At 57.1% G+C, this 22990-nt stretch overlaps 1 protein-coding gene across 12 annotated transcripts in view; it reads right to left on the minus strand.

Annotated features, from left to right (window-relative positions):
* Camta1 (calmodulin binding transcription activator 1) overlaps positions 1 to 22990 on the minus strand; it is a 772653-nt gene that overhangs the window by 216818 nt on the left and 532845 nt on the right. For all 12 annotated transcript variants that reach the window (XM_047559183.1, XM_047559185.1, XM_047559178.1 and 9 more), the window contains one exon: positions 12707 to 12778. In XM_047559183.1, the coding sequence (XP_047415139.1) occupies positions 12707 to 12778 (72 nt within the window). The remainder of the gene's footprint in view (positions 1 to 12706; positions 12779 to 22990) is intronic.

Below are 22990 nucleotides of genomic sequence, written 5' to 3' on the forward strand. Positions count from 1 at the left end.
TTCTGCGGGGAGGAACAGAGCCCAGGTCAGGGCTAATGAGCCCCGTGTGACTCTGAAAGTGGGATTAGAACCTGGGGGTGTGACCACCAAGGCCCTGGTCTTGCAGTTGCATCAGAGGCCCTTTACAGGTCTCCCGGGACTGTGGCTGTCTTGGGAAACCATGAGACCTCCCCCAGGGAAAGTGGGCCCAGGGGCACCACCCTAGGTGATGAACCCCCACTTTTCCACACAGGTCTGGCTTGGGGATGGCATGAAGCCTGGCATAGTCCCCTGATAAGCTGGCGTTATCCTGGCACACCAAGTCCATGGTCTGCAGGAGGCCACTTGAGCTACTCTGCTTGCCTTGGCCCTGAGTGCTGGCCACGGTCTGAGGCTCCTGGACTGAGGGGCAGAACCAGGCCTCAGCAGACCAAGTGGGGCGTGCTGCCTGGCCCCCAGTATCCCTACGTGAGGGTCAAGGACAGAGTGACAGTGGTGGCTGGGTCTTCCACCCTGTGGGGAGCAGGGCCAGGAGGTGTTTGGAACACAGGCCACTTGCAGGGCCCAGGCCAGGGTCAGTCCACTTCACTGGTCCTGCTGCTGGCTCTGGGCTGCACCTCTCCTGTCCTGGGCAGCTGGGCCCCACTCAGCAGGGTAAGCCATCCGGGCATCCAAGGACTCTGACTTCTTTGTTGTACCCACACAAGGCCAGTTTAAAGCACGAGACTCTTCCGTTTTGGGAAGGTCTTTCTGAAGTCTACCCTGTTCTGACTCTGTTCTTGGGGCACAACTGGGGCCCTGCTGTCACAGTGGGGGAATCTGGAGAAGCCCCAGGAAGCAGTGGCCTGGCCTGCCCTGCGGAAGCCTGCCTCCTGGGTGGGGTCAGACACCAATCACCCCTACCCAGCAAACGTGCAGTTGTGTGCCAAGCCTGGCCCCCGGGGAGCCTGCTTTGGAAGGATGGAACCAGGAGCCCAGGAGGCAGGAGGGACAGTACGTGAATAAGAGCATCATGCCGAGGGAAAGGAGCTGTCCCGGGAGCACACACTGCACGGCTCCAGGCATACAAATTTCTAGAACAGGAAAACCGAGTCCACGGTGGAGGAATCAGAATGGAGGCGACTTTGCAGGTGGGGGGAGGGGACGGACTGGGAAGAGGCTGGAGGGGTGATCATGTTCCAGATCCTAATGTGGGTTCGGGTCATGGCTGGTGCGTGGTTGGTTGAAACTCACCGAGTACATTCGTTTGTGGGCTCAATTGCAGCGTTGTGTGTGAACTCTACTTCAAATGCCAGAGAGAGTCGTGCACTAATGGTGGCCTCTGGCTAATGAGATGCATGCTAAGCACTCGAGGGAGGTCTACTATGACTGCAGCGTACTTTGTCCTGCATGAAGAGTGACAGGACAGATTGTGGGGTACCTGGACACACGTGTGACCCAATGATGCCACCAAATGCTAGCAGTCAAGGCTGCAGCATATGGTGCTTGTGAGATTCTTTCAACTTTTCTGTATATCTTCAACACTTCATCATAAAATGTCAGGAACAGGTAACGGTGGTGTGCCGGAGAGCTGGAGATGACAAGGGGCTTTGACGAGCAGCTGACAGCTGAGCTGAGACCTCCATCTTAGCTACCCATGGAAGATTCAGGTCAGCCTCCAGGCAGAGGGAGGGACATGTGCAAGGGCCCTGAGGCATCCAGGTACTGGGCTCCACTGAGGAGCAGAAGCAGCCAGTGTGACTGGAGGGCACCCAGGGAGAGGAAGGTGAAGGTCAGGCAGGGTGGGCCCTGGAGGTCAGGGGAAGGCTGTAGCTGTTATTTTGAATGCCTGGAGGTTTACTGAAGTGACTGAAGTGTGAGTGGCACATGATTTGACTTGAGATTCAGCTGGCTGCTCTGGCCACATCTGGGCATGGACCACAGCAGAGAAGAACGGGTTCTGGCATGGGCAGGAGGGAACCAGGGCTGGGGGTGGGCAGCAAATGAAAGTGAAAGGACATGGGCTCAGGGTATTTCTGAGTGGGGAAGGGGCAGGGGCAGCGAGGGAAAGAGAAAGGAAGGGCTGGCTTGAGCCCACGGGGTGGCAATCCCGCTGCCATGCGGGCCGGGAGGAAAGCGGGCTCCCAGAGGAGCGAGAGGCCTGCCTTGGCCAAGGGAAGTCCGAGGCACAGAGTCTGCAAGAGAGCGCCGAGAGGGTGGCTGGGGACAGCCAGTGCTGAGGGGCAGCGTCAGGGCAGAAGGCTGAATACGCAAGTCGTCACCCTAACACGGGCATTCAGAGCCCTGGGACTGGACGCGACGATTCCAGGAGAAAGTGACCAGAGAAGAGAAGACCTGGGAAGCTCAGGGAGGTTCCAACATCGAAGAACTGGAGAAAACGGGATTGCAAAGAACAAACCATGAGGAACGTGGCCAGTAAACATCTCAGCAGAAGAGAATATTCCAGAAGAAAGGAATGGCTAAGCTTGGGCAAGGGCAGCTAGGAGGTTGGAAGGTGAGGACAGCAAGGTGACCTTGGATGTAGCCAGGCAGAGGTGGCTGGTGACCTCCACAAGAGCTTTACCCATGACTGGAGAGGGACAACTGGAAGGACTAGGTTGAGGAAAGAATGGCCAGTGAGCAAGGGTGAGGACAACCAGACTGGGCAGGGCACACCTCTGCCCATCTATGCATACCCTCATACACCTGTACACTCCTGCGTACACCTGTGCACACCTCTGCCATTTATGCATACCCACATATAACTGTGCACACCTGCATACACCTGTGCACACCTGCATACACCTGTGTACACTTGTGAAAACCTGTGTATATATATACACATGCAGCCCTACATATATCTGTGCCCCCCTATGCATACCTGTTTGCACTTGGGCATACCTATGCACTACTGCGTACACCTGTGCACACCTGCATACACCTGTATGCACTTGTGAACACCTGTGTGTGTGTGTGTGTATATATATATGTATATATATATATATATATATATATATATATATATATACATGCAGCCCTACATATATCTGTGCCCACCTATGCATACCTGTTTGCACTTGGGCATACCTACCTGTGAACTCTTATGTACACCTGTATGCACTTGTGAACACCTGTGTGTGTGTGTGTGTGTGTATATATATATGTATATATATATACATGCAGCCCTACATATATCTGTGCCCACCTATGCATACCTGTTTGCACTTGGGCATACCTACCTGTGAACTCCTGCATACACCTGTGCACACCTGCATACACCTGTGTACACTTGTGAACACCTGTGTATATATATACACGTGCAGCCCTACATATATCTGTGCCCACCTATGCATACCTGTGCACACCTGCATGTTAGTGTGTACCTCTGCTCATCACCTATGCACACCTGTCCTACTGGAGCTGCCATAAGCCTGGTATAAGCAATGGCACCGTGTTGTGAGACCTCCTTGTCTGACCGGAGTCTGTGGCACCCGCGAAGCCCAGTATCACCAGATGGAGTACAGCTGGAGGCCCGAGTGAGCTGCTGATGTTCACACATGGAGCATGTCCCCACGACCCCCGTTTTCCATTTCACTCTATCAAGTCACATCGGAACTTCGTTCCTGGCCCTTTGAGCTCCTTCAGAGGTGGAACAAAGTGCTTCCTCAGGCAAACTCCTGTCTTTTGCTTTGGAAGGCATGGCTTCCCCTTTGCTCCAAAGAAGATTAGGATATTAAGGACAGAATGTCAGCTGCAGATTACAAGAAAAGGATAATTAAATAAAAGCCCCACATTATGAGCCATCTAGAAGGGAATTAAGCTGCTTTTGCATTCTCCTCATCTTTGAAGGATGTGCTGTAAAGGGGAGCAGGAATTGTTTGGCTTGATAAATAAAGATAGTAACCAAACTGTGGGGCCCATTGTTCTGCCTTTATATTAAAGGCAATTGCTTAGCCATGCTGACACACACACCGTGGAGGCATGGGCCCCTCTGCAGACCGGAGGATTAAGAGACAGACAAGTCCGGGATAATAAGACTAATTAATAATTCCCATCTCCAAGGAACCGCAGCCCTGGCAGCTGCAAGCTTCCTTCTTCCCCGCTAGCCTGGGCAGCCCAGCCCTGCAGGACTGAAGGGCAGAGTGAAGGTCTGCAGGCCAGGCCAGGGTGCATGACGGTCCCTGTCACAGCAGGGTGGGGAACAGAGGGGGCTGGGTGGGAGATGCAGAAGACAAATTGCCAGAATGCAGAGGCTCTGCCACTTAACAGACAGCACGTTCCTGCCCAGGACTGCAGGACAAACGGGAGACAGGGTTGGAAATCAGTAGCATCGGCAGACCTCGCATTTTGCCCCTGGAAATGTGGTCTGGACAGGACCTTCGAGGGGACTCCCCCACGACCAATCTCCCAGAGTAAAACTGCCGGCAGGTTGGTGAGTCCAAAAGTCCACCAAGCGTGACACTGAGGGCTTTGTGTATTGAGCTCTATTTGTCCCCCTGGTGACCTCAGGAGAGAGGTAATTTATACCGACTTTACGATCCAGAGCTTGGGTCACTCAGCTAGAATCCCCTGGCTGGCAAAGGTGGAGCTAATTCAAACCCTGCTGGTCCCAAGTAGGGAGCCCAAGGCCATCACCCTATACTCAGTGCCTGCCTTCTCCCCTGGGTGGGAGCAGAGGGTTCCCCACTCTGCAAGGTGAAGGGCAGAGGCAGCTGCTCTTGGGCCCCCACCCTTCTCCACCCTCCCCACCCAAAGCAAATGGATGAAAAGCAAATCCTCCATCCCCCTGTCCCCAGAGGAAGGGGAAGCACAGGATCAGGATGAGGGAATCTTCTAGAAAATGCCCAGTGACATTCCTCAGGGAGGATAATAGCTGTTTTGGGGGAACCGCCATATTTTCTGGAGGCTTTAGGTGGGTACAGCACTGGCCTTGGCGTCATAAATTGCAATCAAGCAAAGCTGTCTACGGAGGAAATACTACCCGCTCTGCCGTGCAGCCTTGGCAAGGGTCCGGAAATCTTAATGGAATTGAGCAATTTTTTGCATAGCACCGTAAATTCCTGGTGTCTACCTTATCTCCTCATCACGTTATTCAAGGGACATTAAATGGAGAAAGATGTGGAAGCTGCTAGTTAGAATCAAGCTGGAACAAGAAGGCTGCTCACGAGGTATCTGTCTGCTTCTGCGGCTCCTCCTCTCCACACTTGCCCTCCTGGCTGGAAAGGGCTCTGCCACATTAAGGTGGTGGCTCCCGTTGCCCCAGATGGCAATCCTTCCGCTGGCTTATCAGGTGTGGCTTGGATTTCATTACCCGGTCTGTGACCTTCAGGGAGGGGCTCCTGGGCCCTGTCAGCGCCCGCCCTTCTGCAGAGCCTTGGCCCTCGTGAAGCCCCGCCTCTTGCTGCAGCCCCTGGCTCTTCCTGCAGGACCTGACCCTTCTCCCCAATATCTAATGACAGGAGCACTTGCTGGAGGCATGTTGTCCCTGCTGGACAGCAGGCACCACCAGGTGATGGTGTCTTGGTCTGAGGCCAGCGTCCCTCCTGCATGTACAGGCCGCTGATGGCTGACTTCAGCACAGGCCTGAAGTGCCCCTAGCCTCATTTCCATGTGGTGACAATAACAATGTGCCAGCCTCACAGGCCCAGGCCCGTGGTGACTGTGCTATTACCACTGATGAGGACAGTGGTGGCCGCTGCTGCCGAGGCCGGGGAAGCTTCCCAGCGGGCGCGGACCTGTGCCCTGTGTGCAGGCCGTCCCTGGAACTCTCTTCTGAGCCGAAGCAGAGAAGGGCAAATTCCAGACCACACTCCCGTCCAATCACCTGGCGCCAGGACAATGGATAATGTCTCTTCAAAGGGCCTGGACAGTGCCACCCTGCCCGCCCTGTGTCTTTTAGGGCCTCTTATTGTCCCTGACCCTCAGGGACTGACTTCTGCGAAACACTGGGATGGATGCACCCCAGCCCAGCCTTCCCAGGGCAGCCGTGAGAACACAAGGTGCTGGCCATGGAGTTCCCAATCAGGTGCCAGGCAGGGGCCCGCGGCAAGGGCTGGGTCCTTTGAGCCACCAGCAGGAAGAGGCTTGTGGAGGGAGGAGCTCAGCCCAGCCCACCCCGTGCACCCCGGCATCTCCGCTCTGCGGCTGACGTCAGACCAGAAGCTCCGGGCCTGGCCTGAGTCCCTGCCTTTCACGATGCCCAGGCACCTCTCCCTCCCCACTGACCTGGGCACAGGGACCAGGGTTCACTCAGGCACCAACTGGCTTCCCTCCCTTGAACCATGTGAGTCACGTGTCCCCTGTGGGACAGTGCCTGCGGACAGAAATGCCTTCTGTAGCTCTAACCCAGGCAAAGCCTCACCTCACAGTGCGCCCCATGGAATCCCCAGGGGTCAGGAGGGTGCTGCTGTTAAAGGACCCCACTCGGAGCACGCTCCTGCATGCTTCAGTTCCCGGCCACTTCTGTGCACCCCAATGAAACAAAAGCAGCTAACCAACAGTGAGCCCCAGGTGTTTTGTAAGAAGCTACAATATCCTCCCATTAAAAAGAAGAGAAAGAAAAAGAGAAACTATGCCCTGTTAAACTAATTTTCGCGTGTCCTGAGGAGGCCTGTAGCTGGGGAGTCCACCTTACCCTAAGTGGACATGTGCTCACCGTTAGGACCAAGCCAAGGGCAGAGGGTGAGTGGGCATGGTTTCCAGCTGCCCGCTTGGGCTTCTTGCTCTTCCTGCCTAACTCATTCCTGAGGCAACCCTTCCTGAGTGCCGGGGCAGCGTCCAGGTGGGCTGTGCTTCCAGACAAAGTGGGGGGCACTGGGGTGGCAAAAGAGCTGGTCAGTCTCCAGCCGGACTTCACGTCTGCTGGGTGGCTGAGTGGCAGTTAGTGCAATGACAGAGCTGCTCCCTACTCCCTCCAGGCTGGGGAGGAGGGTCCTGAGGAGAGGAGAGGCTGCCTGAGCCGCTGCTGACCTGTGGGGCTCATGCTTGGGGGCTGGCTCCTCCTATCACAGCTGCCGTGAGAGGCGATAGAGGTGTGGTACAGGGAGGGGTTTCTCAGAAGGCTTCTCCGGACGTCTCATGCCTGCGGAGGTCCACCTGGTGCTGACAGCCCTGAGCCACGGTGTGCCTGTGCTACGTGGCCTGGAACCGGGTTACAGCTTAGGTTCCTCATCTTCATGTATGTTAATTCACAACAGCCCATGCAGCCCAGGCTGGTAGACCCCCCCCCCCCTTGTTTTTAACTGATGAAGAAACTGAGACTTAGAGAAACTAGACACACTGCCCAGGGTCATGAGTGCTTTGGGACTGACCCCAACCCCACTATTTTCAGGGTCCTAAACACCATGCCAGATAGAGGACCCCAGATGTTCATCCATCTACTCAGGGCTCAGAACGGGAGGCACCAGGCAGGTGATGTGCAGGGGACAGGGACTGGGGTTAAAGGACTCCTGCAAGAACATTCAACATGACACAGCTGCAGTCCTGTTCTGGTACTTTGTGCTGGTGACAAGCTCAGAGGATGCTGGGGAGCCAGAGGCAGTTGGCCCAGAGATAGTCAGTCACATTGCACAGACCGGCTGTGGTACCCGTGAAGAGAACAGACACAAGGCCCCATAAACAGCCATGTTGGGCACACCTCAGACCCACTGTGATATGCTACAGTCCCTTGAGCTGGGCAGGCGCTGGGCAGCCCCACTGCCTGCTCTCTCCTGTACTGACCCAAAGATGCCCTGGGGGACCTAAAGGGCCTGTCCTTCCTTAGAGACTCTACAGTGGCCATCTGAGAGGGAGGCAGTAGGAAGGGAAGGCTCCCTGGGCACTTGCTGGGTCCAGAGTTCCTGTTTGGTGCAGAACTGAAATGACCCTTCCCCATGAGTCTCGGAATGAAAGGCAGAGGGGCTTTCAGACACGGCCAAGAGGAGCTCCAGGCCTGTAGCACCTGGAGAGCCCGGCTTGGCCTCCTCCTGGCGGGAGACCCAGCTCTGGGTTCCAGCACTGCCCATCTCTGACCCTGTCCAGTCACAGCTGCCCCTTCTGTGGGTCCTGTGCTAACAAGGCCACTGGACCTGCTCTGGCCTGAGGGTTCACTCTTATAAGTGTGTGGCTCCTATAGTGCAGAGGACGGGCCACCAGGCAGCATTGGGCCTCACAGCCAGCCCGGGGCAGGAGAGGAAGGCCACCTCATCAGGCAGTCAGCACCTTCCTGCATCCTGGCCTCCCTCCCACCTCTGGGAAGAGCCTCGAAGTCCTGCTATGTCCCACTTTGGGAAAACCTGCCGGCCACACAGGATGCAATACCTGTTGCTTTGGGGTTTGGGGTTCAGCTTGACTCAGTGAAGCTGGTTTTGGAACTCCAAGCCTTATGGGGCAGACGGGGAGGACTGGTTACCATGGGGTCCTTTGGAGGGGAGCCTGGACCCCTGCCCCAGGTGACTGACCAGCCGGGCCTCATTCCCTCCCTCTGCCCAGGCAGAGTCCCAGCAGAGGCACCCTCCAGAGCTCTGCAGCTGGACTGAGCCCGGCTGAGCTGGGGCCTCGCCTAGACTCTACGCTCAGCTGCTTGGGCCATGGAGGCTCTGTGCCACCATGATGAACCTAGAGCCTGGCTCGCCGTGCCCAGGGCTAGCCAGCAAGTCAGCCAGGGCTAGCAGAGGCTCATGGAGGCAGGAAGCCCTCAGCTATCCCACTTTCTGGTCACGCTTGTGACCCGGCACAAAGTGCCCAATCTCTACTCTCAAATGCCTCATTTATAAAAAGGAGTGATGATGGTGCCCCTCTGAAGTTTTCACTGCTAAGTGGCACCCAGTGCTGGCCAGCGTAAGGTCACCGCTGCTGGTGGTCAGGGTGGCCAGCAGGATGAGAGCCAGCCCCTGGACTCGGAATCCAGAGCTCCTCCTAGCAGCAGAACACCCTAGAACTTGGGCTCACCTGCTGCTCCCATTATCCAGGAGCTCCCACCTCGCCCTGTCCTGCATTTCCCAGGCCCCAGGGTCCCAGTCCCCCTGCCACCTCTGTGTGTGCTGTCTAGACAGGCGGGGAGGGAGCCCCATGGCCTCTGCTCCAGCAGGCTGGAGTTGGCACCAAGCAGCTCAGATGCAGCCATGGCAGACACAGAGGGACACCCCCCCCCCCCCCGCCTCACTCGCAGGAAAACACTCATTACGCGTTTTAGAGGACAAGGGCAAAGAGAAAACACTCATTAGAAGCAGAAATCGTTTCCAAATAACAGTACAGAATCTGTTGGGAAGTCTGGCCTGAACGGGGACCCGCTTTCAGGGTGGGGAATGTACGGAGGGTGGATGGCGGACGCCAGGGAGCCTGAGGCTCTGTCGCCTGCTCCCATGGCCGCCGGAACACCCCAAATAGGAGAGACCGAGCACCGCAGGCCGAGACAGAGGGCCCTTCTGCCTGATTCTAGCTTGCCCCTGGGCACTGCCTCGCCCAGAAAGGTTCAGGTCCCAGTGGCTCCAGTGACAAACCTGTAAGCAGTGGAAGCAGAGGCCAGGGGTATCTGAGGCTGGATCCCTGCTCTACGCTGACCAGGGCATGATCCTGAGCCTGGCCATGCTCCTTCTGGGCACGGTGGACCCAGGGGCCCTCCTGCTGTGACAGGTGGAGCCCCCATGGAGGCTGATGGTCTGAGCAAAGGCAATGTGTGCCACCTGCCTGTGTGGCATTCCCAGGTCACAGCAGGGTGTGTTGGGCGCTCAGGCCCTGGCCTGCGGAGAAGTGGGCCAAGCTCAGATCTGGCCCAGAGTGGTCTGGGGCCCAAGACACCATCCAGGGCAGGAGTAGCCTGCCTGCCAGCACCTCTGAGCTGGCTGGTGGCCCTGCATGGTGCCCACTGAGCACAGCAAGGACTGCGTCCACCTGTAGGCCAAACAGGCTTCGGTGCTCTGCACTGGGGGCTGCCTCCCCGCCCACTCACCCACATTCTCATGTAATACTTGTTAGCCATGAAGAAGCAGAGGAAGAATGGCCCACCGAGACAGAAAGACACAGAGAGAAGACTCCCCTGAGAGGAGCCAGACACCTCAGAAGGCTCAGCACCTCCCCACACTGCTCAGGTCCCCGCCCTCCCTGCGTCCTGGCGCTGACCCTGTGCGCCTGGCCCCCGTCTCCATGGCTTGCTCCTACTGCCTTGTGGCCCATGCTCTGTGCAGGACACTAGAGGGACAGAGGCAGTGAGTCCCTCCCTCAGGGAGCCACCAGTTCAGGCAGACAGAACCCAGGCTGTGTGGGTAGAAGCCCCTGCTGTACCAAGTGGCTCTGGGGCAGCATCCATTGGAGGGTGTCAGAGGGCAGAAGTGAGCTCACAGCCAGCGAGCTGCAGAGGCTGGTGGCGGGCTGCTCCTCCAGGAACCCTCTGGGTTATCAGCGGCACCCCACGTGCCCTCCGCCCTTACCCAGCGCCCTCCTTGGAGAAGGTCTCCTGGTGCCAGCCAACTGGCTCAGCAGGTGTAGGACTGTGAGGGGTGTGTTCTGCCCAGGCCCCTGCTGGGCACCTTCTCAGCGGTCCTGCACGGCCTCCTCAGCTCCCACGGGGCACTACCCTGACACCACTGCTCCCGCCAACCCTTCTCCTGGTAATAGGTGTCAGCAGCAACCTTGGGCCGGTTTCCGTGCGGGCCAGTTTCTCACGCCTTCTTTCCCACTTGACACCAGAGAAATGGAACCTAACCAGGCCATCATTCTCCTAGCACCAGAATCAATTGTCACGTTAGCTCCTGGCTCTGGAGCAGGAGACGACGCTAGTTGCTTTGGCCTAAGCTCCCTGAACTCCGATTGCCATCCGGGTCCCGGGGCAGGGCACCCCCACACCTGCGCTTGTTCCCTCCTGTTACCTGATCACAGAAACAAGAGTGATGCTTGAGGACCAGGAGAGCGAGGAGGGTGACAACTCCCCCAGCGTGGGGACAGGAAATAGAGGCCCCATGGGAGCCGTACAGAAACCCCTCCTGTAACTCTGGCCCTGGGGAGACTCTGCTGCCCCGCAGGCCTCACCCTCCAGAGGCCAGAGAAGCAGGAGGGAGGGCGTGACGGGGCGCAGTGGCAGGACCCTCTCCTGGCCTAGGCACATGGGAGGGTGGGGGGAGGAGAGGGGCCCCCCACGCCACCCAATGGTGTTTGATTCCAGAAGTAAATTTTGTGGAATTAAAAGGGCACAAGAGTGTGATGGGATGAGGGGCAGCAGGCAGAGGCGGGCGCAGAGGAGGCCTGGAGGGGAGGGTGATCCTGGGGCAGGTGCCGTGCTGGTGGCAGGAGGCATGAAGAGCAGGGGTGGGAGGACGGAGACGCAGAAGAGCCGCAGGCCCTTTGGAGTCAATGCTGTTTCCAGAAGCCAGAATCTGAGCCTGGGGTCCCGGGCATGCTCTGACATCCCAGAACCCGCTTCTGGGTGGGTCCCGCGGGTCCCACGTTGGATAGGGAGGAGACCCTCGGCCCTGCGGCCAAACATCTTTGGGGCAACGCCTGCTAACTAGAGAGCAGAGTAGCACCCGCGCTGAGTCCGCCCACGAGCTCAGAGTCATGAACCGCACTCCGATGTCAACCTGCACAGGAGACCACCCGGGCAGCTGACCGCGGGCACAGCATCCAGAAACAGCGACTTTGCACATCAGCGCATCCCCCAGGCGTCTCGGCGTCATTCGGTAATGAACTTGCTGAACCACAGACAATTATTTCTGGGAACCGAGGGAGAACGGAAGGGGCTTGGAGGATGGGGCTGAGTGGAGCCAGTGAACGGAAGGCTTGACCAGACTGAGTGATGGCCTCTTCCAGACGGGCCTGGGCCCCACAGACCCCTCCGGGACGGGGGTGGCTCTTTTCCCTGCACACACCATGCGGAGCGAGGGGCTTGCGAGGGGCTTGCTTCCCCAGCTTCCAATTCCCTCCCAACCGCACCTCTCAGGTCAGAGGGATCCCCAAACCTCTAAGGGCCAGGGTTTTGCCAGCTTGAACACCAGTGAGCACAGAGAGTGGGATGGTGGCAGGAAAGGCCCCTGGCAGCATCCTGGGTGAAAGCAGCAGGAAGGCCTTGGGGTGACGGTGCCGGGCCACAGGATGGTTTGTACAAAGGGCAGCTGCAAACCAGTGGACTTGCTTTGCAAGGGGGTCCAGCTTGACCAGATGGCTCCTTCGCCTTCCCACCCGCGCAGCAGCACCTTCTACTGGGAGGATGACCACCAATGGCAAGAGGCTGGGTGGGCCTCTGCACAGACCCTCCCTGGCTCAGCAACACTGTGCACAGGTGACACGGGTGGGGCTCCCTTCCACAGGCACGGCGGGCCTCCCTGCACCACTTCCTCCGCCACCCGCATGCCAGACATCACGAATGGATTACGGAGCTCCTTCCCAACTGTGCCAATCAATCCAACTGCTTTCCACATGCACCTTGGGACCGACCCACAGAACAGGGGAACGTGCAGCTCTCGGGGCAGGATGCTCAAATTCCTCTCCTGTCCTCACCGCAGGAAACCGAGGCACCTTGGAACCTTCAGGCACCTAGTCCACTTTCCAGTGGGTGGCGAGGGCTAACCCTGCCTCCACCTTTCTCCCCTCCTGGCACCTGACAACCAGGCCAGCCACCAGCTGGCCTCAGCGCCACGCAGCCGGAAGCTAGGAAGGCACCCCAGGACTCTCGGCCCTGAGCCGAACCACGCACAGGAGCCCCGCGCCCCCTCAGCGCCCGCCGCAGACCCTTCCCGAGCACCGGTGACGCAAGAAGAATCCAGTCCCAGCCACCTACCTGAAGGAGCCAGTAGCACCTCCGGTGGAAGGTGGGGATGATGGAGGAATGGACATAGCAGCCGTACAAGCACTAGGGAGAGAGGAAAAACGAGAGTTCAGTTGGAAAGAGGGAAGGCGGGAGGAAGGAAGACGGCGCAGCAGAGAGGAGCAGGCCACACGGGGCGGCTGGCATGTACCCTCGGGGCCTAGAGGTTTCTAGAGTCCAGGACAGCCAGGGGCCAGGGAAATGCACACACAGGTCCATCCTGGGATTGGAGCTACCTTGAGGCTCCTTCCTAGCGCCAAGGCTAAGACCCTGGGGGCACCGGGAGGGACCGAGACCGAAGGCGGCATAATTGATCCACACACAGGACACACGCCTCCCCCAGCCCTCTCCTTGCCAGGCAGCCCTGGCTGACACAAGCCCAGGGCCACCGGAGACAGGGCAGAAAGCTCGGGGGCTGGGGGCTGCCCTTCCAGAGCCCGAGGCTCCTCCCTACCACCCACCGTCTATTTTTGAATGAGCGTCATAGATTTTCTTGTTTCCTTTTGCAAATATAAACCTCTGTCATTTGCAGATGGGTTTGGTTTTGGAAGACAGTCAGATTGGAGAGCAAGGTGGGTGGGAATAGAGGTGAGAGCTGTGAAGAGGGACAGTTCTCAGGGTGTCACCCAGGTCCAGGGCGGTGGAGGTGACTCGTGGATGACCTCTGTCATAGCCCTGCTTCTGGGGCTGCCTATGCACCCGGGGCTGGACACTGGGGGCAGGCTTGCTGGTGAGGCAGAGAGGGACCTCGGGGACCATCAATTGGGTCCCTCTCAAAATCAAACTGGCAGATCTGTGTGGAACGGGGGCCTTGATGGAGGCGGCTCATCAGTTTGGAGAGGATGTCTCAGGGCACCCAGGAATGGCGGCCACATCAAGCCAGTGCTTTCCTTTGGAGCCACCAAATCAAAATGGAATGACCTCTTGTTCCTTGACTTCAGGGTTCCCTGGCTTCCCAAGGCACACACTCCAGGAGGACCCAGCACAGGCGTGAGGACCCTGGGGGGACAAAGGCCTCTCTCCCTGTCTCCTTGCTCAGTTTATGTCACCACAGCCCCCACACCCTGACACCAGCTCTCCGGTGACTTACGGCCGCCAGCTCCACACTGGAAGCCTTCATCAGATATTATTTACACCCTCAAAAAGACCAAGTGCAATTTGGTTCGACTTGGAGTCCATTTGAGCCCTGCCTGTCTGATTAGCAGAGTTGAAAGAGAAATCATTTTGGACTCTGGGATTCTGGCTGTAAGAAAATCAGATTTCCAATATGTTAGAACTTTTACAGAGCACCGTCAGCTGGGATTTAAGCCCTGTACAAACCAAACAAACAAAGCGGAAATTAATTTAAACGATTCCCTTGCAATTCTTGCCCAAGAAATGTATTTATTATTAAGAAGGCAATATTCTTCCCCGACTGTTCTGGTTTGCAAGACACTGTGTTTTGTTTTTGTGTTTTCGATAACTCACTCCTTGCCAAAGGAGGCTCCTGTTTGGTCACTTCCTGGGAGAGCCTGGCTGCAGGGGATGAGCAGCCTGTGACCTCGGCTAGCTGCTTCCCAGGGGCAGTTTCTTCACTTTGACCCTTTTGGTGAACCAAGGGGAGAGGCCAAGTACCGCTAGGAGAAGTTTCTCCCACCCCTTTGAAATGAAAGTCCTCTCTCTCCTCCTCCCACTGTTCACTCCTCTTAGAATTGAAGCAAATGGGGTTGGTTTTTCAAGGTTCCCCTAGTCCCTGCCTACCCATCTGCATGGAGCTTCGACCTCAAGCTCCGAGGTCAGCGAGACTTTACCAAACACCTACCCTGCCCCGTCTGTGAACCTGTGGAAGAAAGCAGCTCTTTTCCCCAAGCTCGCCAGCGCCTCCCTGGCCACTAGCCTGGCCCACCCAGAACCGTCCAGAATCCTCCAATAAGCAAGACGAAGGTAGAAAGAAAGATGGCCGTGTCTACATCCAGCCTCATGCATGTTAATCAGCGCAGCCCTCGGGCCTCGCTCAGATCCTCAGGACTCTATTTTTAGATGTTGCTCGGTTCCTCTAACCACTGCAGGGATCTGGGGTCTCTGGTCTCATCAGATGAGAGGCCGCGTTCAGAGGACGGGAGAAGGAAGTGCGGTTCAACCAGAGAGCAGGCAGCATGGCGTGCCTTCCAGGCTTCCAGGCTTGCCGGGAGGAAGAAGCCTGCCAGGAGCGCCGAGGCTAAGAAGTCCCGGGGCCTCGGCCTCCGTCCCAGTGGCCTCGCTCAGCCTGCATGCACCCCCCCACCCCCCCGCGGTGCTTTACCCTCTGCCTCCTGCCTGGGGCTCCTGGGGTGGGGGCCTTGGGCTCCCTGGGAGAAGACAGGCAAGCTTCTCCCACCTAAGCACCCCAGGGCACGGGGGAGACAGGCCGGTGCAGGAAAGGAGCTGGCGGGAGGAAGCGTTTAAGTGTGCTGTGCGCCCTGCCAGCCGAGGACTTCTAATTCAGAAAACGACCCTGCAACGTGGCTCAGTGTCCCTCACTTAGAGGGAGGAGCCTTGGCGTCAAGGAAAGCAGACTTGTCTCCGTTACTGTCCGCTGTCCTTGTAGGAAAGAGGCTCCCGGGGGAACCCACTCCTGTGGGCTGGAGTCACTCTGGAGGGCTCACGGGGGGGGGGGGGGGGGGAGCTGACTGCACGTCAGTCTTGCCACTCGCCAGCCAGAGGGTGCTTGTCCTTCCTGGCTGTAAAATGGGTGCAATTCTGATCATCTCTCTCCCTCTCCCTTTCTCTCTCTCTCTCTGGGACTGGGGAGTGAACCCAGGGCACTTCACCACTTAGCCACTGAGTCACATCCCAGCCCTTTTTATTTATTTTTCATTTTGAGACTGGGTCTTGCTGAGTTGCTTGGGGCCTCGCTAAGTTGCTGAGGCTGACTTTGAACTTGTGATCCTCCTGCCTCAGCCTCCCAAGATTCTGGGATGACAGGCGTGTGTCACTGCACCTGGCTCTGATCATTTCTCGTAGGGTGACTGTGAAGGTTGAGAGCTGACGTGGTAGTGGGATGCTTAGGACAGTCCCAGACCTGGTGCACATGCAGCTGTGCCAGTGGCTATCACTGGAGCAGGTGGGAGAGACGACGGAGGTTGTGAGGCTGTAAGAATGAGCAGGACAGGGATGAGGATTGCCAGCAGCAAGAAAAGCTGGTGGTGGAGGTTGGAAAGTCGACGGAGCGTGGGCTGGGCTTGAGGAGCTCTGAAATTACTTGGATGGATGGGTGTATAAAGTACACAAGGGGAGATCAACCAGGTCAGATCACAAAAGGCCACAGCAAAGAGGGGGCTTTGCTCTCACCCCGGAGCGGTAGGGAGCAAAGCAATATCACAGCCACATTTTCCTTTTGGAACCTCACTGCAGCAGCCGGAGCAGAGGAAGGCTGGGGACATAAGGACCCGTCTGAAGGGGTTCCTGTGAGCTGGGAGGTATGCTGGGGATGGGACAGTGGTATTAGCAGCTAGAGTGGAGAGAATTAGACCCATTTGCAGGAGAAGGATGATGTCGTTTCTGGCTGGGCAGATGGGTATGTGGGTCCCGTTCCCAGGGACAGGAGACCCTGGGTCACAGCAGGGAGGCTCATTCCAGGTTTCACAAGGCCTCCCTGTGGCGGCTAGGCAGAGCTGGCAAGAGCAGTCAGGATCCGGATGGGTTGGTGGCCGTGGCCTGGGACGGGACTGTCCACTTAGGCCGAGCTATTCTCAGGGGCCTTTCTGCGTGGGTAGAGCAGCTAGGTGTGAACCCCCCAACGCTAGAGCTTGGCCGGGGGCACCCTGCCTGCCCGTCGTGTGGCCCTGCCCTCCGCCTCACCTCCACACCAGCCCCAGCCACCTCCAGGACCTGGCCCGATCCAGGCTCTCCCGGGCTCCCAGTGAAATCGTCCCCACTCTGCAGTCTTTCCACTGGTTTCCAGTCCATATGACAATGTCATTACCAAGCCAATTGGGGATTAATTGCACAATATTTCATGAGGCAGTGTATCAAATCCATTCCCTTACCCGCTAATCAAAAAAGCAATCAAGTTGGTCTGTAGTGATTTGTGTTGTACAAACTCCCAGCGCTTTCTGATCAGGCCCTGCAGGCTCCCCGGGGGGTCCCTGGTTGAGCTTTCCATTTGGGGGCCATGATGTGGTTGCAGGGAGAGCCACATCCGGGGCTCTTGCTGTGCGAGTGTGCGGTGGGTGTGCACATGCGGGTGGGGGCGTGTGAGCGGGCACGCGTGGGCTTCCCACTGTCTCTGCACCGAGAGGAAGAAGAGGGAGAGGCTGCATATTTATAGGCAACCCAGAGAACGTCATCTTCAGATAAAGACACGATGAGGCACGTCCGGGGAGCAGAGGCCCAGCAGCCCCCTGGGCAGGGCAGAGCCAGGAAGACGCTTCTCCTCAGCACTCTACTCGCTTTATGACACCATGGTGCTTTTCCAAAAACTCAAAAGGGGAGAGAGAAATTACAGGGGAATTTTGCACAATCACCACGTGTCGTGAATGTCATCCATCCAAAAAAGTTTCAACAGTTAAGAAATGTAAAAGCCTTAGTTCTCAGGCTGTTCAAAGACGTGGGCTGGGTCACACTTTCCCTCTCCCTGACTATCAGGGAGATGTGGGAATTATATGGTCCTTTAAAGTTCGACACAGTGATTTCCATGTAGCAGGTGCTCGATAAATTTGCTTGATTCCCATTGGATGCAAACACCCAAGCAGGGCCAGGAAGGAGGACAAAGGGCCAGGCATGTGGCAAGCACAGACCGCATCTTTAACAGACAGACAGAAGGCGCCGGGCCAGCTTTGGAAGGGATCGATTTGGATATCTGTTTTCTGGGCATGCACAGCCTTTCTCCTTAGGAGGGGCAAATGCCCCTGCAGCCTCGGCCTCCCATGAAGTTTCTTCTCGGGGGGACCCCTTCGTCCTGCTTTCTGGGTCTGCCTCTCACAAGAAGAGGGAACCCCAAAGCCAGTGGCTTGCTGTTGACTTGGGAGTGTGGCCCGCCTCTCCTTCCACAGATGGCTGGGAAACACGTTCCTGTGTGGCTCACGGGTCTTTTCAAAACTGTGCCACCCAACACAGTGGCCACCAGCCCCATGTGGGGTGCAAAGTCAAACTGAAGTAAAACCGAGGTAAACGCAGGCCTCAGTCCCTTAGTGGGGCTGGCGTCTTTCAGGGGTTGAGGGCCACATGTGGCAGTGGTCAACTGTTGGATGGCACAGGACATTCCGTCATCACAGAAGCTGTACTGGATACACCCACTCTAGGGAACGTGCACTGGGATCCGTTCAGAGATGTTTGGCTGGGGCCCCTGGAGGGTGGGACCCCAGAGTTGGGAAGCCAGGGCTTGGTGGGGAGGGGCCGGGGGAGCTGGAATGTCTGCAGGTCAGTCTGCTCCTCCCCTGGGCCAGCCCGACTCTGCTAGTGTTTCCCAGAGTCCTCCCTGTCTGAGCCAGGAGAGCTCAGGCCCACACCGCCTGCCCTTCAAAAGCCTCGAACGTGGGGTTAACACCTGCCGCATCCTTGGACAAGCGTGTCTACCAGCAAATTTCCATCCATAATCCTCTTTTAGGAGGGTCCCTCTGCTACCTCCTCTGCCTTGGAACTGCATTAGCCCCTGGCAGCTGGGCCCCGGCTGGGGGCCAGGGTTGGGCCAGGTTTGCTGTGCTGCCTGTCCAGTCCTGTGGCTTGGCCCAGGAGCTCCACTACATCCCTCTGTCTCCCACTGGGCAGGTGACTCTCTACGCAGAGGCAGTCAGAGTGAGCATCGATTTTTTGGTCCTTGGTTTATCTCTTTGCTTATATCTTTGCACACATGACCAAGATGAATCCGTTTGAAGTGATTCTCAGGTGTAAAGGAGAGGGAGGAACAAGGAGGATAGGGAAAGGAAAGCGCTCCTGCCAGATAACGATTTCATTCTGGCCCAAAGTGACCAAGTGGCAGGAGCAAGTGAGAGGCAGCCAGACCTCCCAGAGAGCAGGACCTGGAGGGCCAGGAACCAGGAGGGAAGGACCCAACGACAGGGAACAGACTTGTACTGCTGTCTGTCCTGAGCATCCCTCAGGCTTGTGGGAGGGAGAGGCAAGGAAATGAGCAAGACCAAATGGCAGAGCCTGAGGCCACGTGCAAGAACCCAGAGCAGCCATGGTGTGGTCCCCTTATTCTGAAGGTCAGCAAAGTCATGTGAAAGGAAGTAACATTTGTGCTGAGCTAAAAGGGTGAGTGAGAAATGGCGAGGTGGACAGCAGGTGGAAAAGACCAGGCCAGGTGGACTACAGAGATGTCTTAAGCAGGGTCAGGGCATGGGCGAGGACACCAAGCCTCTACTTCCTCATCTGAGTCCCAAGTGCAGGATCAGGTTGGGAACTGAGTCCATGGCTCCAAGGCTATTCTGTAGAATCCCCCTGGGGACCTGGATGAGCGGTTGCAGGTGGCCATGGGCGTAGAGCAAAGACCCTTTGTTTCTGTGGCCCTGACCTTCTCTGGATTTCCAGGAAGAGCTGGGGTCAGCTCTGAGAACAGAAGGGTCAAGTGTAGGCTCAGAACTGGAGCTTTGAACTGGACCCTGCCCCCCTCCCTCCTGGTCTCCATTTCTCATTTCTGTGTTTTCTCACCTGCTGCCTTGGGCAGTCTTTAGGTGGCAGAGAGAAAGAGCCCTATTATTCTGGCTGTGACCCAAGACACAGGAACATTTCCCTCCTCTAGATTTGACCCTGGGACTACCCGTGAGGCAGGAGGGAGCCGGATGCAGTACAGACAAGCACAGGGCTGCAGGACCTCTGGCATACCAGCAAGAAGCGACGCTCTTCAAAGAGCAGGTGGGGTAAAAACCTTCCCGCACCCTCCACAGCGCCCCTGGTCAGGGGCGGCTACAGCAAAGCACAAGAGGAAGGACATGCAGCCTGTGCTCACGGCACCCTGGCAGCCCAAACAGATGGGAGGGGGCTTGGGAACAGCCTGCGGGTGCAGCAAGGGTGATGTGGGTGTCCTGCCTCTTGTCCTCCAACTGCACAGAGGCATCTTGGGGAGGACCATGTCCTGGACAGTTGGCATGGCTAGGAACAGGGGAGAAAGGGCCCGACTGCGCTGTGTCTGAGCCCAGTCCTGTTCCTTCCTGCCCCTGTGCTATCCTCGTAGCTTCCCTTGCAATCCGTCTGAAACTCAGGTCTTCGCAGGACCCGCCTTGTCACAGACAAAGGGATGAAGTCCCAGGGCAGCCCCTAGGACTGTCCTCACTGACGGATTTGGCTCGTATTAATCTAAGATTAGACCAAATGATTCAATTCGCGTGCTGCCTGCACAAGCGCTGGGCCTCAGAACTTGTTAAATAGTGAATTGCTTTAGAATGAGTCGGAGCTAAATGGATTGCAGTCTGATTCGGCCTCTGGGGTTGGGTGACAGCAGAGATTTGGGATATTAGATCATCATTGACCAAGGCTCTTGCTGGCCTCTCTCCTAAAACAATCTCAACAGCATCTCCCCAAGCAGCCTTGGCCTACCATGTCAGCACTCAGGCTGCTGGGTGCCACCCTGACTCCTCTGTGTTACAAGGCAGACGCCAGGTTGTGTGGGTGAGTCCAGAGCATCCCCTGGAATCAGCCCCAGCACTTCCTTGGAGGCTCCTTGGGGCAGGGGTGGGCAGCTGCCAACGATCTTCCTCCAGGCTCTAGAGAACAACTCCTTCCGGGACAGGCTGCTCCTGCCCTTTCAGCCTGCTACTGGACTGTCTGCATGCCTGGTACCACAGGGGACCAGGGAGACAGGGAAGGGGGCTCTGCCAGGGACCTTCCTGCCATCCTCGAGAACAGGCAGCAGGAATCCTCTCTACAGATGTGGAAGCTGAGGCTCAGAGATGGCAGCATTTTCCTTGGCCAAAGTCCCAGGGCTCGAGACAGTCAGAATTTGAACTCTGGTCCCTGGGCCTTGAAAGCCTCCAGGAGATCAGACTCTTCCCCGGGGCGGAAGGTCTGCTCCACACCGTGTAGGGACATGGGACCAGGAGGAGGTCCAGTCTGGTCCTGAAGGTAAGGTCCTCCAAGATGCAGGAAGTTGAGGGGCTGATAGAAACCAGCGGGGCAGCAGATGTTCAAGGCTTACCCCACCCCCCACGGGAAGAGAGGGAGCGAGGTGGGGGAAGCAGGCAGACCTGGGGTACCCCCGCCCTGCAGAAAGAACCTATGGTCTTAGCCATATGGTCCCTGCAGATAGGAGGGACCCCTCCTGGGCATCCAGAAGGACTGAGGTCAGAGGAGGGGGTGCCCTGGGACAGACAGGGAGAACCTGGGTTAGCAGAGGGCAGAGGACACCAGCCTGGTGGAGGCACTGTGGACTCTGGGGCTTGTCCTGGGAGGGAGGACAAGTGGGACAGATGGGGACATGCTGTCTGACCCCCTGGGTCTCACAACCCCTCAGTCTGGGCAAGGAGCCGTGAGAAAACCTACAGGATATGGCAGGGAGAGGGGCACTTGGTTCTCCAGCTGGAAGTCCATGGCCATCTCCACAGAAAGTTCTAGACCACTTCTACACTTCTACTTCTAGACCTTTTGAGAGCTGGAAGGAAATCCCAAGAAGAAACAAGGTGCAGGGTCGAGAGCCCAGGGACAGAGTGAGTGATGGGGAAAGGGCTGGCTGGGCCACCGTCCTGTCCCCAGGGCCACCACAGCACCAGACCCACCTGCCTCCCTCGCCTGCCTCCTGGGGCACGCTGCACACGTGCAGGGGAAACCACCCGAAAGACACGGCCGACAGCCTAACGACGACATGAGTGAGGAGGGAGATAAAATCAAATGAATTTTTAGATAAAAAGGCATAAAAATCATGTTTAAGGATATAAATAAAATCCCTGGAGCTTTGGTTTTATTGGTTTTGGGGGGTTCCAAGATTAATAAATTTGTGGGCATAAAATGGAATAATAACTAAAAATTGATAATAAGGTAAATTTAGATGTAGAGAGGGGGTTTGTTCCAGTCGTGACTCTCAGATGAGAGGCCAGGGTGGGTGGACGGGACCCATTGTTGAACCCTGCGGGACTCTGCTGTGGGCTGGACCTTCTCATCAGCTCCCTCTGTCTGGGGTCAAGTCCAGGTACCTGGCCGCCCTCTCCTGCCTACTTCCCCACACTCTGGGGACTGTCGGCCAGGCCCACGTGGTTCCAGTTGCCCTCTATCCCTGACCTTGCCAGACTACTTTGGGGAGCCAGGCGCTCTGTGCCATTTCTAACTCTGCCCCGCCGAGCACCCTCTGTGACTCAGAAACCCATCCTGACACCTGGTCCCCCAGGGCCCACAGGAGCACAGCTCCTCCTCAGGCAGGGACACCCACCCGGGAGCTCCTCCCTGCCAGGCCCCTCCCACCTGCAGGCGCTGGCTCTTAGCCGGTTTCAGCGTAGCTGTGCTGCTTCTGTCTCAAATGCTTACTAAAAGTATGAGACATAAATAATAAATAAATAAAGTGAAATTTCCTCTCTCTCATCAAAGCATATTGCTGAGACCTATTTCTTGGAACCTTGTCAAGTGGCTAGAACTGATCTTGCAAGTGGTTTGTACTGAGACGGCCGGCCTGCCTCCTCCCTTCCTCCCCCCACCACACTAAGCCCCTCCACCCTGTGCCAGCATGTCTACTTCATACTGAGGATTCTCTAATGGGGCAAACGGACTCTTGCAAGTGCCCTTGGGCAGGTGTCCTCCTTACCAACTGCCAGTGAGGTTCATGGGGACTTTGCACATTTTAGACCAAGGGATGACCAATGGGAACTGAGGCCCTGCAGGGAGTTCGGGTCATGCCCTCTGGGGCTGGAAGCTCTCCAGGTACATTCCCAAGAAAACCACCTTTTCCCTTCCTCTTCCCTGACCTCCTCCTCCCAGAAGGGAAGCCGAGCAGACCCAGGAGTCTGCCCTCCGAAGTGCCCAGTGGCCATTCTAAATGGTACAGAGGGAGGCGTGCTGCTGGGAGACCAGCCTGTGGCCGGCCCCAGGCCCCGTGGGTGGCCCAGGTGGGCTGCAGCTGCTTGGGGTCTCTGGCGGTGATCATTGGAGACTGCTAGCATTCAGCTCCCCAGCACCGCCCATCCAGGCACCTGTGACATATCCAGGTACCCGAGGCACATCTCAAACACGCAGCTGCGCCCAGTGAAGGCTGGGATGGAATTCTTGCCTGTAGCAGGCAGGGGGGCTTTGTTTATGAAGGAGGGAGGGAAATGCCAGGGCCTGTCTGTGGCTATGTTAATGCGGGGCTGGGCTCCCTGCCAAGACATTAAGTGGAGT

The sequence above is a fragment of the Sciurus carolinensis genome, chromosome 1 (genome assembly GCF_902686445.1).
Source record: "Sciurus carolinensis chromosome 1, mSciCar1.2, whole genome shotgun sequence".
Taxonomy (NCBI): domain Eukaryota; kingdom Metazoa; phylum Chordata; class Mammalia; order Rodentia; family Sciuridae; genus Sciurus; species Sciurus carolinensis.